The sequence below is a fragment of the Pituophis catenifer genome, unplaced genomic scaffold (genome assembly GCF_029215685.1).
Source record: "Pituophis catenifer annectens isolate HBS135680 unplaced genomic scaffold, rPitCat1.0.hap2 SCAF_4, whole genome shotgun sequence".
In the NCBI taxonomy this organism is placed as follows: Eukaryota; Metazoa; Chordata; class Lepidosauria; order Squamata; family Colubridae; genus Pituophis; species Pituophis catenifer.
Genome location: NW_027256884.1, coordinates 109019287 through 109037836, shown reverse-complemented (window position 1 = coordinate 109037836; position 18550 = coordinate 109019287). Strand labels below are relative to the sequence as shown.

General features: G+C 40.7%; 1 protein-coding gene across 2 annotated transcripts in view; it reads right to left on the bottom strand.

Annotated features, from left to right (window-relative positions):
- The window catches only part of ATP8A2 (ATPase phospholipid transporting 8A2), a 352855-nt gene that overhangs the window by 258944 nt on the left and 75361 nt on the right, over window positions 1–18550 (bottom strand). For both annotated transcript variants that reach the window (XM_070943899.1, XM_070943898.1), the window contains exons 22-23: window positions 14855–14993; window positions 7505–7569 (exon numbers count right to left, since the gene is read on the bottom strand). In XM_070943899.1, coding sequence (XP_070800000.1) covers window positions 7505–7569; window positions 14855–14993 — 204 coding nt within the window. The remainder of the gene's footprint in view (window positions 1–7504; window positions 7570–14854; window positions 14994–18550) is intronic.

Here is an 18550-nt window from a genome sequence, read left to right as displayed (position 1 = left end):
CTGTCAGCTGTTCCCAAGTGGCACATGGGCTTCAGCACTTTTTTCAAGTACACAACTGTGAAAATGAAGTATTCCATCTGTCCTATACTTCCTGCTACTCCACTCCCAAGAATTTTCATACAATGTTAAATGTGTTAGATCTCCATCTTTCACAGATATGCCAACAATACCAGCTTCCCAGGCATCATGAAATTAGCTCATGGAAAAAAATAGAATTAATCTAGTTCAGGTAAATCTTCATGGCTATCAGGCCCACAAGTAGTTCTTCTGAAAAAAGATCAATGTATGTTTTCTCACTATAAATAAACTTCTCTGGCATATTAAATTTTTCACAGTAGTTTGGGCTTTTAGATGTCTACTGGGATTTACAGAATGCCAGCATTTTCATGATGGGTTTAGCCATTTGGATCCCAGTAAATGCTGGAGCAAGGATCTCTCCTCATTTGGTTTTATTCCCAGATAAAAATCTATGGTATTGGGTACAGCTGATGGGCAAGCATTCCCCCCCCAACCACTTTTTCTCTGTTAAATTGTTCACTAAAGTCCTATCTAAAGCAAATGAACCATAGTATGTCACTGTCCCTTTCATTTATTTAGCTAAAGCAAAGATATAGGTTCAGAAGATATAATATCAGTAAAAAGCCATTATCTCACACACATTTTTTTTTCTCCTTTGTTTTGCAATAAGTGGAATGTCTGTGGGACATCCAATTCTTCGGGGAGTTTTGAACAATAAGGAACTGGCTCTCATCCTAGTTCTTATCCCTTTTATTGACATAAATTGAATTAGCGATCTGCTGATGTTGAAGGTTATGCTGTCATCTCTCAACGCAGCGATGGAACAAGAGAATATACAAAATATACCCTTTCACACTCCTAGAAAAAGTTTTCCAGCCCATCCATAGCTCAGCTTAAACCCACTTATTGTACATGGTGAAATAAACTAAAACTCAATAATGTTCGAATTACCCAGTTCATGGTGTACTTAAACCTGGAAGCTGAATTCAATCACCCAGGTTTCGCTTGTAATTGTAGACAATGACTTGGAAGTGTGGAAAAGAAGTGGGGGTGTCTTTTTTTCTTTTTCCTTTTAAAAATATGGATAGCTATGTATTTGATTTCATATTTGTATTGCTGACTCATTGCAAACATTATTGACAAACTAATTAACATTCTGTTCCTCCAAGTCAGGAAAAAGGCCTTCCCTCCATTTAACTACAGTATGTTTTTTGGCATACTAGATACAGTTCTTTGTGCGGTTCCTTATTAAAGCTGACATCTTTGAATCTCTGTATGATTAAGGGAGGGGGGGGAATTAAAAGCTTCAAGCAAAAAAAAATTGACAGTAAAGTTGACCCCCCAATGAATTCTCTCCCCCAATTTTCCTAATTAGCTCCTTCTGCTAAGTCCCACTTCTGCTTGCAGTCATGGATCTCCAGGTAGCCTGGCTTGTGATTAAGATAACTATGTTGTGGCCCAGATGTTAGAAGAGCCTCTAGTGTCTCCTTCAGGATAACAACCTTTGGTTTTCAGAAATGCCAAGCCTTAAGCCTCATTTTTCCCCATGGTATTTATTCTGCCATTTTTCAATCCACTGTCTTCACATATTAAAATTATTGTCAGTTTACAGATGGGAGGAGGGGAAATCCCCTTATTTGCCTCTGCTGCTCAAAGCATACGATATCTACATTAACTGTATGATTTGCAACATATGGAGCTATTAAGCTGGTAAGTAGCTCACAGCAAGAGAAAACTGGAAGAGGGGCCTGGTGAAAGAGAATCCTAGAAGGGGACTAATTTTGCAAATTTCAAAAATGAAAAAAAAAAAAAAAAACAACAAGCAACCAAACAATTGGAACTCCCCCTTTCTGGAAAAATTCACTAGGCAAGTAAGAATGGCCTATATAGGCAGGCAAATCAAAATTGGCGGATTACACAATGTCCAGGTTTATGATAGATTTTACAAATAAATAAACTAACTGAAAAATTAACTCAGATAGGAGCAATGTGCAGCCCATCTGCCAAATGTATTCAATCAGTTCAGTCTTTTGCCAAGAGCCCTTCCTCAGCAGCTTGCTACCTGAGGAAGGAAAAAGAGAAAGGAAGGATGCTAGAAAAGGAGATGCAACAAAATTATTGTTTCCTTTGGCCAGGCACTGGCATGTGACACAATTCCAAAAGATTACTTCAGCTGGAATGCAAGGAGTAAAAAGAATTTTACTCACCCTGGACTAAATATATGGACTAGTATGCTTCTTCCCATAAATGTCAGTATGTAAAAATAAACAGATACTGTCAAGTTCAAAGCATGATTTTCTATGCATCATTCCCTCTCAAGGGGCATTTAAATGTTTGGACCTTTGTTTTCTTTTTGTGTCTTGAAATTCTTCCAAGGTTAGATGAGCACTACTAAACAACCAGCCCTGCTTTGCAGTTATACCCTTGTAAACAAAAGGAAAACAAAAACAAGATTGAGTAAGTCCCTTATACACTCTTCATGTAAACATATGAAAGCGTAGTGGTGATAGCAATTTGACCCTTCTCTACAGATCCTTCACATCCTAGATGTGAATTGTTTCAACTCCTCCCCTTGGGATGCCGTTACAGGGCATTGCATGCCAAAACAATCAGACACAGAGGCCCAAAGGTGCTTTTTCAAGAGGCAACTGGACTTCCTGGTTTTTCTTTGAAGCTTCTCATCCAAGAAGCTGAAGCTGAAGAAGCTTCTTGGATGAGAAGGGAAACGTCTTCAAAGAAAAACCAGAAAGTCTAGTTGCCTCTTGAAAAAGCACCTTTGGGACAACCAGGACCTGGATGCTGAGAATCTCCATAGACATTTAGACACAGAGACATTTTCCCCCTCACACCATCACTCTGCTGAACACCTAATTACCACAGTACTGTCTTATGTATATTTGCCCATGAAGTATGGCTGTATTATTACTATTATCCTTTTCTTTTCTACTACTTTCTCTTATGGGTGTCATTATTATGATTGTTGTTTTGCATGTACACTGAGAGTTTCTGCACCGGAGACAAATTCCTTGTGTGTCTAATCACACAAAGTATCCTTTCCTTTCCTTTCCTTTCCTTTCCTTTCCTTTCCTTTCCTTTCCTTTCCTTTCCTTTCCTTTCCTTTCCTCTCCTTTCCTTTCCTTTTCCTTCCCTTTCCTTTTCCTTCCCTTCCCTTCCCTTTCCTCCTTTCCTTTCCTTTCCTTTGCTTTCCCATCTCCTTTGATTTGATTCCTTTGATTTCCCATCCCATTTATTTGCCATACAAATAAGACAATAAAAAAGCAGTCTCCTTCAGGTCAAATCCTGCATGTCTAAATAGTTTTCTTGACAATCATATGGAAATTGTTTGCCATTACCAACTTCTGCTTTGTTCTAGAGTAGAGACTTAGAGTAGTCTGGTGGTTTCTCATCCCAGTATTTCAGGTATGACCAGCCTTAGTTTTTTGAGATTATGAAGGTTACCTATGTACTGCTAGCTGCTGTAATTCATAAGGCAATGCCAGTGATTCAAATATGTATCCAGAGGCATATTAGATTAATCTGTATGGATCTTATTCACTTTTTATAGTGCACATGCAAGGCTAATTTGGTATAGACATCCCTTTAACTGGAGCCTAAAACTCGTATCATATCTAACAACTCAATAAATAAGAAAACTTCAAACAAAGCAACTTATCAAAACCAACCAATTATTTACTAGCAGACTAAAAAATGTTACTGCATACTAGCTGAGAATTTAAGATTGTTCTCATTCTATGTTATTCTACCACTTAAGTGGGGAAAAAGAAACCCCACAGACCAATTTTAAGCCTGAAGTAATTTATTCTGGGTCACATAATCTGGTTTTTGCTATTTGGCAACCACCCCAAAACCAAATTATTCTGATTAAAGTGCACGTTATTGCTTTGGATTGCATATGTGAATTATTACGTTCAATCATTACGGCTCAAATCCAAATGAGCTGCTTAGGCACACATAAGTACTTGACAATCTGTGCCCCCTTCTAGTTCCCCTGGACTAAATCAACAGACTTACACATGCTTAAACCATTGAAATCAATGGGTTTATGTATTCCTAGCTCTAGTAAAGCATCTGGTTTTAATTTGCAAGTGCAACTGCTTTCTTCTGGGTTTCTTTGAATTTTAGGCATAGCTTTATTGACTGAATTGAATGCAGCATTAGGAAGGGGCAGATCAGAATTCTTGTTTAAGATAGCTGTCCTCTATATGAAACTCTGACTTCTGCTGCAGGAAGAACAGATTTTGATTTAGTTTGATCTGGGTTTATGATTAACTATCCCACAGACAAAGCCGAGTCCCTCAACTGCAATGAACCTTGGAGAGAAAAGGAGAAATGTAACAGTTGGAAGAAATTATTTAGCCACTGAAAATTCCAGCTTAGTGCAGGATCCAAATTAAGGCATTTACAAAACCTGTCTATCCAATTTACTATCAATTGTCTGCTTGAAGTTACCCATGAGAATTCACCACCTCGTTAATTAGTTCCATTATAGAACTGGCCTGACACTTCCCAACTAGAATTTATCTTCTATAACTTAAGATCCTGATTATTTCACCTCCTACACCAACAATACCTGAAAAGATATCATGGTTGCTTGCTGCGTGATACTATTTTGGGTTCTATTTGAGTCCTATTATATTTCTCAAGACCAAACACCCAGTCACCTCAATCATCATTGTTAACTTCTCCATACAGTTTCAGTTTACTTTTCTTAAGAATGTTAATTAAACTCTACAGCTTTCTAAAAATGTATTTGAGTGCCAGTTCCCTGTAATATGAGCAGCTCTTCTTGAAGATTCCTTGGATATGGTCTATGTCACCTCAAAGCAGGAAACATTGGTTTGGGGGGGGGGGGTTGGGGAGAATATTTTATTTTAATTTTAGAGGATCATTTTTCTATGTGCTCAAACATGACCTTTTCACAGACTTTTTCCCTCAGTTGTCAAACTAAGGGTGATCCTTTATTTCCATTTGTAGCTGCATGCAAAATTGTGTGTTTAAAAACTGCTGAAATTATCAAGATACTTATTTTTTCCCTCAGGGCTCAGGTCAAAAAGTTCTTTTTAAGCTTCCAGCCAAGTACCATTACTCAGAAAGAAAAGCGCTGAATGTAAACCCTCTTCAACCTGGTATTTTTCAGATGGGTTGGATTTCCAAACCCATAATCTAGATCCAGTAAGATCAAAGACTATGGTTATGTGAGTTAAGGGGCAATATGTCTGATAGGAACAATGTTTGGGAAAACTGTCAAAGAACAGAGGGAGAATCAAAACGGTATAGTGTTTAATATTTAGATTAAGCCGAGGAAGAACTAATTTAAAATTAAATAAGCTTAAAGAATGCTTTGGCCCAGACACTCTTAATCAGATCTCTTAATCAGGTTGGCATTCTTATTAACTTTCTTAGGTCTGTGTTGGGAGTACAACTACCTATTTTTGAAATGATAGTGAAAAGAGGACCCTCGTCATGTATTGCCTGCTTAGGTTGCCTTCTTGAATTCCTCAACCTTGTTGCTAGGAATTTCTCCAACTATTGAGATTAGAGAGGTTTTTTTTTCCCCTCAACACTTAGCAAATGGTATAAGGACACCTCAAGACAACCATGGACTTGTCCCAAATAATTTCTGGCCTAATTTTCATCTCCAAGCAGTTGGTTTGTGATCTGAAGATGGAAGAAATGGCTTTAATAATTCTTTGCCATAGCCAAATCACTGCCTGATCCAGATGAGACACATCACACCTGTGACCCTACGGTGGGGAACTGGGTTGGTTTTGAAGATCCGTCTCAGACACCTTATGGATTTGAAAGAAATGCAGTGGGTCCTTGGGATTTTTCCAGTAATTGGGTAGAATTTATTTCCTTAAAGTAGCCTGTTTCATTTATTAAAATGAGTAATTTCTATACTTGCATTCTACTCGCAAAATATGAGAGTGCGATGAATGGTACCTAAATTTGACAAATAAATAAAATCAGGATAAATAAAAATGATTTTTTTTCCAACAAATCTGTCAACAAACAAAATTGTCTGCTACAATGTTCTACCTGTCAATGACTACTTCAGCTTCAACCTCAATAATACTCGGGCAAACAATAAATACAAACTTAAGGTAAACTGCTCCAAACTCGATTGCAGAAAATACGACTTCGGCAACAGAGTGGTCAACGCCTGGAATGCTCTACCTGACTCCGTTGTTACATCCTCAAACCCTCACAGCTTCAACCTTAATCTGTCTACCGTGGACTTCACCCCATTCCTAAGAGGTCTGTAAGGGGGCATGCATAAGCGCATCAGCATGCCTGCCGTCCCTGTCCTACTATCCCCATTTATTTGTACTCATTTCCTATGTTCATGTCCATATTTATACATATACCTGTTATCTTGTACATGTTTGACAAAATAAATAAAAAAATAAAAAAAATAAATTTGTCATTGATCATGGTTGTGTGATGATTGATTAATCCCCCTTTTTATGTGGTATGATAGGAGTAGATATTGGATTCTCAGATCTAGATCTCAAAGTCTATTATTTTCAACAGAATGCCAATTTTTCTGGCCCAACCACATTTATTACAATGTTTGTGTATTACTCTTTATTTATTTATATTTACTCTATTCTGAAGGTTTAAATGGAAAGAAGGCAGAAGCTTTCTAGAGTCAAATTATTCAGAAAAAATGTAAGCAGAATAATGTTACTTTCCCTCCATTGGACCTTTAAGATTTTTTACCCATTACTCAAGTTTACTTCCCACCACAAGCATTTTTATGGTTCATGGTAAAAGGGGTAGCTTGTGGCATAGTAGACTGAGGTTGAAAGAGAGGGTTCTCCCCAAATTTAGTAAAGGATTAGAAGCACCATTTCAAGGCAATTTCAGCCCTACACCCCAAACATCTTAACCATTCTCATCTTAATAAGTCATTTGGTGGAACGGGTAGGCATGGGCAACTGGGGGCTCACAGAGGTTCGGGAGAACCTCTAGCTAAGATTCTGTGTAGTTAGGAGAACCCCCAAATCCCACTCCTGCCTGGCGCTGTCCACCCCTCCCCGCCCTTCCCAGGAGTCCCCACACGGCCCATTTTGGATGCAGGTAAATGCAGGGTGCACACGGAGGCTCGGGGAGGGTGAAAAACAGGCCTGTTTTCGCCCTCCCGGAGGCTCAAGGAAAGCCTCTGGAGCTTGGGGAGAGCAAAAACGCCCGTCTGCTGTGGCGCAGGAGGCCAACTAGGCCACGCCCACCATGGCCACGCCCACCCAGCAACCAGGCAGAGAACCCCTTGCTAAAATTTAGAAGCCCACCCCTGGGAATGGGTATGCTTCAATAAGAGTGGGATGTGGTTTGAAGGCCCATGTGTTTCGGTACCTTTCTGTACACATTTGTCTGGTTGTGTTCTGGTTGTGTATTGGTAAGCTTAGATCGAAAGGAATAATGGCAGCATTTAAATCAAACAGAACAGTAGAATTCCACTTACATCCAAAGAATCTTCATTCACGAGGATGAGAGTCATACTCTGGGAAACGAGCCTGCAGGAGTACCCTAGAGAAATAATCAACATACAATGGGTGGTATCAGAAAATATAATCAAAGGGCTCATTAAAAAAACCATCTTGTTTTCTTCATGTTAAAAAGAGCAAAGCATCTTCTTCTGTCATCCTACCATCATGAGTGAAAGAACAGAGTCGGGCTAGAAAGCCCAAATTCTCCATCAACCTCCCTTCCTTCATTGGCACATTTGCCTGAGTTGGCAGGTCAGCCACAGAGCCTTCCTTTGTGCAAGTTTAATATATCACTAGGAATCCTCATGGACATTTCTAAATTGTGTAAGTCTTTGCAGAGAATCTGAGAATTTAACAGGATATACAAAAGATTCCCACCATGACCCTTAGGACACTTTTAATTGTGTGCAAGAAACACATGCCCAGTGTAGTATGAGATCAAAATACATTTTTTAAAAAAGAGCTGTGCTGAATCAGGTAACAGCCTTCCCTAAATTAGCATCCACCAGCTAACTTAAAAGGTTGTGTACTCTGGAAATTGTTCAGTCTCAAAGCAGCTGAAGAGTGCTGGATTGAGTAAACCTGGACTATGTAATACATCCACTTGATTTCCACAGTGGCTAGTTAGATGCTCCTATGATGGTGCCTCTGCAATAAAGTATAAGGATGGCAAAATATGTGGTGACATCATCAAAGAAACCATTTTTCATCATTTCCCCAGTCACACTGAACCTAAGAAAAATAACAGGGCCTGCTTTGCCCATCAAGCTGGCACAGGTTGCAAGTTACAGTATTTGCTTGCTGTATTTGTGTTTGGCTTAAAGTGTTATGTAAACCCAGGCACTTCGATTGGTAAACTATGGCTTATCCTGTTATGCCAACTCAGCCAGCTATGTTTTATTAAATAAAGCATGGCTTTATTTACTCAGGCGATCTAGAAGCTGTCCATCTCCTATTGTGTACTGTATTGCACTGCACTGCATTATAATTATACATAAAATTTAATGACTGTCCATCTCACTCATACTCTAGACTCCAGATTACAATTTAAAAAGTAAGAAAAGAAAAAAAAAACCATGAGTGACTTGAAGTTAAATATTGAAACAAACAAACCTACTACAACAACAAAATCCAATGGGATTTCAACCACCATCCTACTCCAAAAACCAGGTCTTGAATAGCTTCCAGCATGTCATCAGGGTGAGACCCATCCGGATACCTTGGAGATTTAATTCCAGAGGGCAAGTACCATGACAGAAAAGACATACTTCCTTGTCCTGTTAGATGACATTGCTTAATTTGAAGTGCACCCACTTTGTCAAATTCCAGTAGTTGGATAGAGACAAATGGAGAAAAATTTTAGCTCCGAAGCCATAGTATGAGCCCAGCATAAAGAGAATATAGCAATGAAGTGAGGATACTAATAAGCAATTAATTCAACTCTTTATGGGAGAACTAGACAACCTGTGATCCATTGGCTCATTGTCCCAGAGATATGTCTTTACGTAAACAGAGAAACAGAATGGCCGAGGCAAAAATGCAGTGGGAGAGTGAAAGTGACTTCTGATTTCCTGCTGGCCTGTCTGGGTCTGATCACCCTCCAGCATTCAATTGAGGACTGATCTACTTGGCCATCAGAGGGCTGGGACAGAACCAGCCTACAGAATCTCTGGGCAGCATGGCAGCAGTGAAGCAATTATAAATTTGCCAAATTTCAATCCCATGGAATGCAGGGTCCATGAGAGTTTTTGTAGCATATAGATAGTCTTTTGGAATGGAGAGGCTCTTTGTTCAATGTGTATACTGAAGTCAAAGAAAGCCCATCTTCACATTAGTCTAATGTGGCTTGCTTGATTTGGCTTGGGGTAATTTGTAAACCCAGCCACTACAGTTTGTAAAACATGCTTAACTGCTTATGTTTTTGGTGAATCGGGTCCCTGTGATTTATTTCTCTATTAAATTATTTATTTGTTGATTTCGTCCAACAAACCTAGGCTAAAACATATCATGATTTGATGTAATATGTATAATACATGAGCCCAGCAACTATCAGATAAATCAAAGGTATCAAACTCAATTTCATTGAGGGCCGCATCAGGTTTGTGTTTGATCTCAGGGGGCCAGGGTGGGCAAGGCAAGGGTGGGCATGGACAGCTTGTATTGGAGGCATCTGTGGTGGCCCAAGCAGTCTGCCAGCAAAAACGGGCTCCTGAGCTCTGTTTTCGCCTGCGATGGCCTCCTGCAACCCTCTGCCAGCAAAAGGATATCTCAGGAGGGCCGCCCACAACATCCCGAGCTCCATTTTCGCTGGCAGAGGCACTGGTGGCTGGTCCTTCGCTGTTTCCAGAGTGGCGCTGCGGGCTAGATCTAAGCACCCCGTGGGCCGCATTAGGTCCCCGGGCCTTGAGTTTGACACCCCTGAGATAAATGGTCTTATTGAAAAGTATTTGTATTATTATTATTTACAAAAGTATACAATACTCACGGTGAAGAATAGTAATGTAAATGAACATAAATTATTAGATTAAATCTGAATAAAACTGAATAAAATTGGGGGGGAGGATTAAAGTTTATTATCAAGAATAAAAACCAACTATAGACAAATGCAGTGAGTTTCTATAAGGTCTCTTTAGAGGCCTGTATGCTGAACAATTTCATAATTCTGGAATGAGGTCTGGCATGCCAAATTATGTTTTTAAAAATTCTTTGAGAAATAACAGCTTTAAGGATTATTCATCAAGTGAGACCTGGTTTTTCCCCTGAGAATGACTGTGGACCTAAACTGTTACAAATTTGGTATAACTAATTGAAAGGGATTTTCTGGTAGTTTTTGATTGGAACAACAGCTGCAGCAGCGAACAGTAATTTCTAAGCTTCTTCTTGCTGTTTTATTTTACATCTTTCATATCATGCAAGACGCCACTTGACAAGTGGAACTGGAGAATAGCAAGGAACATTCTACTGAATTCCTCAGTAATCAGCAAGAGTTCACATTAAATTATGCAAGGAGATTTGCATTGGGATTGATTTCTCACTCGAATACATACGTACACTTCTCTTGGAGATGTAAAGAGAAAAGGGCCTGTGATAATATTACACTGTTTACAGGAGAAGGAAAAATATCTGTCCGTCTGTCTTCTATCTACCATCTATCGATCGATTATCTATCTATCTATCTATCTATCTATCTATCTATCTATCTATCTATCTATCATCTATCTATCTATCTATCTATCTATCTATCTATCTATCTATCTATCTTTTATCTATGAATCCAATGGCATTGGATTTGTTGGCTCTGTTTTCACTGGCAGAGGCACTGCGGGCTGGTCCTTCGCTGTTTCCAGGGTGGCCCTGTGGGCCAGATCTAAGCATCCCAAGGGCCAAGAGAGGAAGCAGTGGTGGTTTGCCCCTGGTTCAGACCGGTTCGCAAGAACCGGTAGTAAAACCAGCGGGAGGCTCCGCCCACTGACCTGGACGTCATCATAGGTGATCTGTGCATGTGCAGAAGAGTGCGTGCACGATTGAAGCGTGCGGGTGCGATGCGAACTGGTAGTAAAGGTAAGTAGAACCCACCCCTGAGAGGAAGGTACAGTCAAACAAAAATCTATCACAAGCAGACAAAATGTGATATCTCTCCTTCTTCCCATGGCATAACTGGGCCTCAAGCCTAGGAGTAAATCCTCAGGCTTTGCCATCAAGATCAGTACTGAACATCCTCCTTGATTTGTTTTAGCTACTGAATGTATTTTTACATTTTTCGCTACTGTGGGAAGCAAGAAAAGCCATATGACTTACTTCAAATGTTACTTCTAAGGAGGCTATTCCAGTTTCAAATGTTACTTCTAAGGAGGCTATTCCAGTTTTAAGTGCAAATAATAGGACCTACTAGCTATTTAAACTCTATTTAATACAAGTGAAGCCAGAACTTTGTCATTAAAAGCCTTTGTTAAATTATACTTGAGCTCCTGGTCTTAGAGTGTGTTGTCTTTGGAATCACAAAAGTCAAAAGCACTTGGTGCAAGAGCACCTGGAATTGAACAGAACAGTGAAAAATTAAACTCCAGGAAGAGTACACGGTAATATTGTCAATAAGGAGGGGTGTTACTAAATGCATGGAAAATAGAGGACAAGTTAGGGAACGGACAATTGGAGTTATACAATTACAGCTTAAATTAACTTTGCAACAAGTTCCCCCTCAAACTTTTGCAGGACGTTAAGACTACCAGTACCCTTTAATAATAAAATCCGTTAGGAATACATATCAGAGGGATTCTGTGAAAGAATGGACTTAAATAAAGTGGTCCAGAGATGTCCCAACTTTTTTTCAAAACTTACAATGCACCAGTGATGGATACATCACTGGTGTATAAATATCACAGCCTGGCAATATGACAATAGCATCTCTTGGAAGTGATCCTGAAAACATCTTGTAAATTTTTTTCTAATTTTTTTTCTTTAAAAAAATCTGTAAAATCTTAAAAGCTGAATAAGTACACTGCGAAGCAAGGGGTTCAAGCACTTTCCCTTGAGGTCCAGGGTTGAAATTCAACCGGTTCAGACCGGATCGTGCGTACCGGTAGATGCGATTTTAAATGGTTCGCCGAACCAGGAAAAATCACCCTTGGTTGGCCCATCCTTGCCCACCCGCTTGCTTGCCTGCCTTCGCAAGCTGGCCATGGGGACCTCCGGGAAGGCTGTGTGGAAGGCAGGCAAGCAAGCATGTTGGGGCTGCCTGGCCACAGGGAAGGGAGCTAGCAGCGGCCCTGCCATGCTTGCTTGCCTTCCACGCAGCCTTCCCAGTGGTCCCCCATGCCCACTTGCCTTCCGAGGTCCAGTCCCACATCCAGCCCTTGACGGGAGACGCACCGCTTCCGGGCCAGGCCGGCCAGTGGGTGGGCAGCCGGCCCTTGGGGGAGATGTAGCCGCTGTGCTGGGGCCAAGAGGGGTGGCAGTGGCAGCACTGCATATGCAGCCCCGGGACATCCGCCCTCCCTCCTGGAGTGCCACTGCTGCCCCATGGGCTTGCCTTTGCCTCTGCAGCCCACTGGCCCCTTGGGGCAGTGCAAATACTGCTTTTGCCCTTCTCTTTCTGGGCGCAGTGTTTCTGCTTGTTGGGCCACTTTCCTGAAGCCAGCAGCTCCGCGGTCAGCTGCTTTGCTTTTCCCCTCTTTTTGGGAGGCTCGTCGGAGGCTTGCGCAGCGGCACCGGCACTGGCATGGGGGAGGCAGACAATCCAGGCACCTCGTGCTGGTGCTTGTTCGATGCAGCTGCAGGCAAGCCAAGAGATAGTGGGACAAAGGGGCTCGTGCATTTGGATCGCCTCTGTCTCCCCCATGCCGTTGCCTCCACCTTCTGCTGGTGCTACCACGCAAGCTTCCCATGAGAAAAAAGAGGGAAAAAGCAAAGCGGCTGGCTACAGAACTGCCAGCTTCAGGAAGTGGCCCAACAGGCAGAAGTGCTGCACCCAGAAAGAGATGGGCGAAAGTCATTCTGAGCTGAAGCAGAGGCATTCCGAGCCTTCAGCGTATCCCAGGATTGCAACGCTGAAGGTTCAGAATGGAGCTTTTTTGCGAATGGCAGGGAAATGGGGAGGGGGATTTTCCTGCCTACCATTCTTCCCTCAGTCTGTGCTGAGCGAAAAAGGCTCCATTTTAAACCTTCAGCGTATCCCAGGATTGCAACACTGAAGGTTCGGAATGGAGCCGTTTTCATGTAAGGCAGGAAAATGGGGAAGGGGATTTTCATGCCTGTCATCCATTCCTCAAACTCAATACAGAGTGAGGGAAGGATGGTAGGCAGGAAAATTCCCCTTCCCATTTTCCTGCCATTCACGACAAGGAGTAGCTGGGAGGAGAGGGGCCGGGTAAGGCGCTCCTTGACGTAAGTGATGTCTATTTGGCCATGCCCACCCAGTCACATGACCCCCACCAAGCCACGCCCACCAAGCCACACCCACAGATCCAGTAGGCGAACAAATTGAATTTCATCCCTGGGTTGGTCCCTGTGCATAAATACGGAAATTAACTTATTTCCTGTAATACCTCATTTTTCTTTTCGGAATAATTTCCTTCTTAGTTGGATAACTCACGCAAAAATTTAAATTATCCAGATGCAGTTCCAGATGCAAGGGGGCAAATACAGATTATTCATATAACACCGGAATAAAAAATATTAATACCATAATCAAAATATTAGGAAAGTGATATTAAGCTCCATTTAAACACCCAGAAACTAGCTAACATTCTGTTTGAATTTCATTTGCAACTGTCATTGGGGATTATTGATTTTTAAAATTAAATTCAGGATGCTATATAATTGTTGGGTTTTAGTTACTATTTAGTCTATATGTCGGAATGAAATTGACTAAGTTTTATTGAGGAAAACCACAGGAACTTTAAGGTTTTTAATGATTTTGTGATATTTTCCTTTTGGGTTAATACCCTATTTATAGAACATTGAATCATAGATCATTTATTATTTTTATATACTTGAAATTGCTCACAATTGCTCCTTCCATCCTATTTTGACTGATTCTCTCTGCCCCATTTCCTGCAGCTCCGTTAAAAGAAAAAACTTTTGATTCATGCAATATATTTGGCAATTGGTGTTGACGCTATTGCAGTAATTATTTGATTGGTTAGATTTCTCTCACCATGTCATGTATACCTTTATTATCCATTGAAGTAACATAATGTAGCATAATACATACATATATATAAAATGAGAAGCTAGAATGCCAATCAAGTTGCCTGCACTAATGCCATTCCTTGTAATTATGGATACAATATCTGTCTTAAGGACTTCCAGGAATTTTCCAAATATTCCACTGATTGATTGTCTCCTATAGAGTTCCAATCGGTCAGATTACATGCCAAAGCAGCAGGGGTGAAATCCAGCAGATTCTGGAGAACCAGTACTGGAAATTTTGAGCAGTTCGAGAACAGGTAACGGAAATTTTGAGTAGTTCAGAGAACAGGTAGCGGAAATTTTGAGCAGTTCGGAGAACCAGTAGCAGAAATTTTGAGCAATTCGGAGAACAGGTAGTGGAAATTTTGAGCAGTTCAGAGAACTGGTAGCGGAAATGTTGAGTAGTTCAGAGAACTGGCAAATACCACCTCTGGCTGGCCCCAGAGTTGGGTGGGAATGGAGATTTTGCAATATCCTTCCCCTGCCACGCCTACAGAACCGGTAGTAAAAAAAATTGGATTTCACCACTGCAAAGCAGTAATCTTTCATTTACACCATAACCTCAAGATCTACAATTTATATCTGGTGGCATTTGCAAAGGACAAACTTCACTGGGAAAACTGAACAGTTGTTACCTATATTGAGAGCAGTTTCTTGTTTGTCCCCCGTTAGTACCCAAATCTTGATCTCTGCTTTTATTAGAGTAGATATTGTTTCTGGGACGCCAGCTTGAAGGCGATCCTCAATGGCTGTTGCACCCAGCAGCAGCAATTCCTGAAGGAGAAAGAAATGGACGATGTTCAAAAGTAAAAAAATAATGATAGCAAGTTGTGTCTTACTTTTGTTGTTGTTGTTGCTGACAAACTAACGTAGTTAATGGACATATAAGCATAAACCTAGCCATTTCAGAAATCATCAGAATACCACCTGCTTCGGGGAGGGGTCTCCCAAAATCAGGGATTCATAGCCTATGAAGGAGTTTTCTTGGAGGCTAGCAAAGAAGCGGGGAGGGGGCACCGAACTAAGCCTCAGACTCCCTCCACGCCAGACACATTTCAGAAAGGAAAATCTGATTGCATATATTTCCTGGCACCGTTCCAAGGGCTGCAGGATTGAGTCCTGAAATGACTAGTTTCCATCCATTTTCTAGAAGCTTGTTTTCTAAAAGGGGTTTAGAAGGAAGGTACTCTTTTTATAGCAGGTTTATAGCTTTCTAAATAGAGTGGTGCAGTGACCTAGAGGTGGAGCGCTCACCTCACAATCAGGAGGCTGGGAGTTCAATCCTAGGTAGAGGCAGATATTTCTCTCTCTGGGCACAATGAGAATATATCTGCTGCTCTGCATTGGCAACAGGAAGGGCATCCGGCCATTAAACGCTCTGCTACCTCCATTCAGTTGCCCAGACTCCACCCCGCAAGGATTTATGAGGTTGTTAAATGATGATGATGATGATAGCTTTCTAAATCAGCACAATAGAACTATACTGTTGACATGACCATGTAGGCAGCCACGCAGAAGTTAACCACATGTGCTAATTCACTGAGTTTGCCCTTATTAAGTTAAACATGCTCTTATGCACATATAGTCATTCATGTAATGCTAGCTTTCACACAATGAATGATATTATTTATATATCTATTACAATACATGGGAATTCATAAATTACAAATGTGCTCCAATTTGAACCTTGCTCCATGTTTATGGCGGAGACCATAACTATCGATACATATCATTTGCCAAAAGCTGTGACTACAAATATATTTAATGGGTTAAAAAATAACTGAAATTTTGAAAAACAGAGAAAGAACACGATGTTTTCATAAAGAAAAAATGTATACCTTCAGTCACTACATGATGTATTCTAGAAGAGGAATGTTTAGGTTACAAATCAAACGTACAAGCCAAATATTCATTTAAGAGATGATTAGTGTATTTTGAAAGTTATGCGGTAACAATTTAAAAAAAAAACATTTAAACGTATGTTCCAGGAAAACTATATTTCGATTTAATATTTTTAAACCAAATGTTAAGCCACAGGAATGGAAAACTTTTGAGCAATTTTGAGCACTGTAAAAAACTTAATAATTTTTGAAAATGTGGCATTAGGAAAAATTATAAGGGAATCCAATTTTTTTATCCATTTGTTTATCTTAAGAAAAGATAGACTCATCTACTTTGGTCCCTCCCTTTACTAGACAAATTCTAACACAATAGGAAAGGACGGAGATGAGTTATTGTCTTGTCGCTTCCATCCCAGTTTACAAAGTCTGAGATGAAAAGGTTCGGAATTATGAAACCCCAAAGAACTGGAAATTAATCTTATTGCTTTCCCACAAGCCAGGGGTCTCCAACCTTGGCAACTTTAAGCCTGTAGGATTTCAACTCCCAGAATTCTGGGAGTTGAAGTCCTCCAGGCTTAAAGTTGCCAAGGTTGGAGACCCCCTGCTCCAAGCTAGGCTCCTTTTTCCAAAACACAGCAACTTCCTTCCAGGATTTCTAACCAGTGCAATTTTATATGGAAGCTGAAAATCATCAAAACTTCCCCATTAGTCAAACTGTCTTATTCGAACTGACTAATTTATTTAAGAAATGTATAATTTAGGACTCTTGACAGTGTGCGTCAATAAAAATCCTGAACAAGCCAAGCCAAAGTAAAATGATAGAAAAGTCAATTTAAAAACCACATTTGAACACTAGCGCATAATCAAGACTGGGAACTTAGTAGCATTCACACTCCCAGCAGGACAGGCACAATTACTATCCTGGCCCAACTCATAGGAGAAAAAACAGATTTTCATAGCTCCACAAAAGAGACTCTGAAAAAAAAAACAAATAAGATCAGGCCTGTCTGAATTTTGGGGAATAGGGGAGGAGCGGTTTCTCCCAAAGGGTGATATCCAACTAAATGCTTTTTTCCGAGATCCAATTAGATAATACTGGGTCAAAGAGGGGCAGGAACAGTGGTGGGTTGCCCCCGGTTCTGACCGGTTCACAAGAACCGGTAGTAAAACCAGTGGGAGGCCCCACCCACCACCCCAGATGTCATCATCAACAATCTGCGCATGCACGATCCCGTTGCAAACCGGTAGTAAAACTAAGTAGAACCCACCCCTGGCCAGGAGCATGCTTATTCTGCACAACATAGTACGGTAGACAGAAATAACTATAGGAGAGTCTCACAATGTAAAGCTATGAATTGCACATAGGTGGTTACCAGGAACCAGTACAGCTTATGTTATATGGGGGTACCAAAGTGCACCTTTTAACTACTGATATTGTTGCATTCTGGATGATTGCATATGCTGATGCAATAAGAGTGCAGCAATACTCACACATACTCTTTACTCATTCTTGGTTAGATTTTGTTTATCTTCTGCCAATTGCATTATGTTTGCCATTTCATCTCGCACAAAATGCAAGGGATTCTCCAGGGTTCAAAGCAGCAAGTTTTCATGCCTGTATGATTTAATCCATACACAAGAGTCCCCAGACAACCCAAGCTCCTTCTGGGTCCATTACTTCTCTGTGGCGAACCAATTGAACAAGTCCTGTGATGAAGGGAAGTCCTAAAGAACTCCGACTAGAAGTGGCTGTCCATGATAGGGAAATGATGATAACAACCCATCCCCAATTCCAGATAGCATCACAACTGTCTGAGATTAAAAAACAAACAAACAGCTGCATTGTGTGCTCGTCTTCCTTGTGAATTAGACGTTCAACAGCTAGCATCAGGTCCATGGTTGCCATGATAGTCTTGAACTTTTGAGTCATTTATGACTCTTCTCACACCCAGAGATGGCAGACTAAAGTCACCCAAGACCACCATCAACCCAGCCACATCATCCACCAACTCATGTAGAGAGGGACAGCTGCTCAGCAGAAAGGCTGGCACAGTAGCAATGGTTGATCCCAAATCTAACTTCACAAGCAGTTGTATATTTCACAAATGCAGAGGAGCTTCCAAATGACCAAAGCTACTCCCCTTCTCTTGAAGGACTCATTTCATTTACTGGCCTCCCCAGGCCCCAGTAATATATTATTAAATCATATACGATTTAATGAGGCAGATCTGAGACTAACCCAGCTATGAATAGCAGCAACTGAAGATTGGGGCCACCTAAGGCATGGCTCCTATGACACAAGCAAAGTCCAAGCTCCAATCAGCTGTATGCAGTTACTAGCAACTGATTTAATAAATGGATAATAGTCAAGTGGCTCCTAATAAACAGCATTTTGGAGATACTTTTTCTCCAAGCTGTGTAAAACCTGGATTGGAATAGTACCCCATTTTTAACTCTTTCTTTCCCAAGCATAATTGTACAACTTCTGAA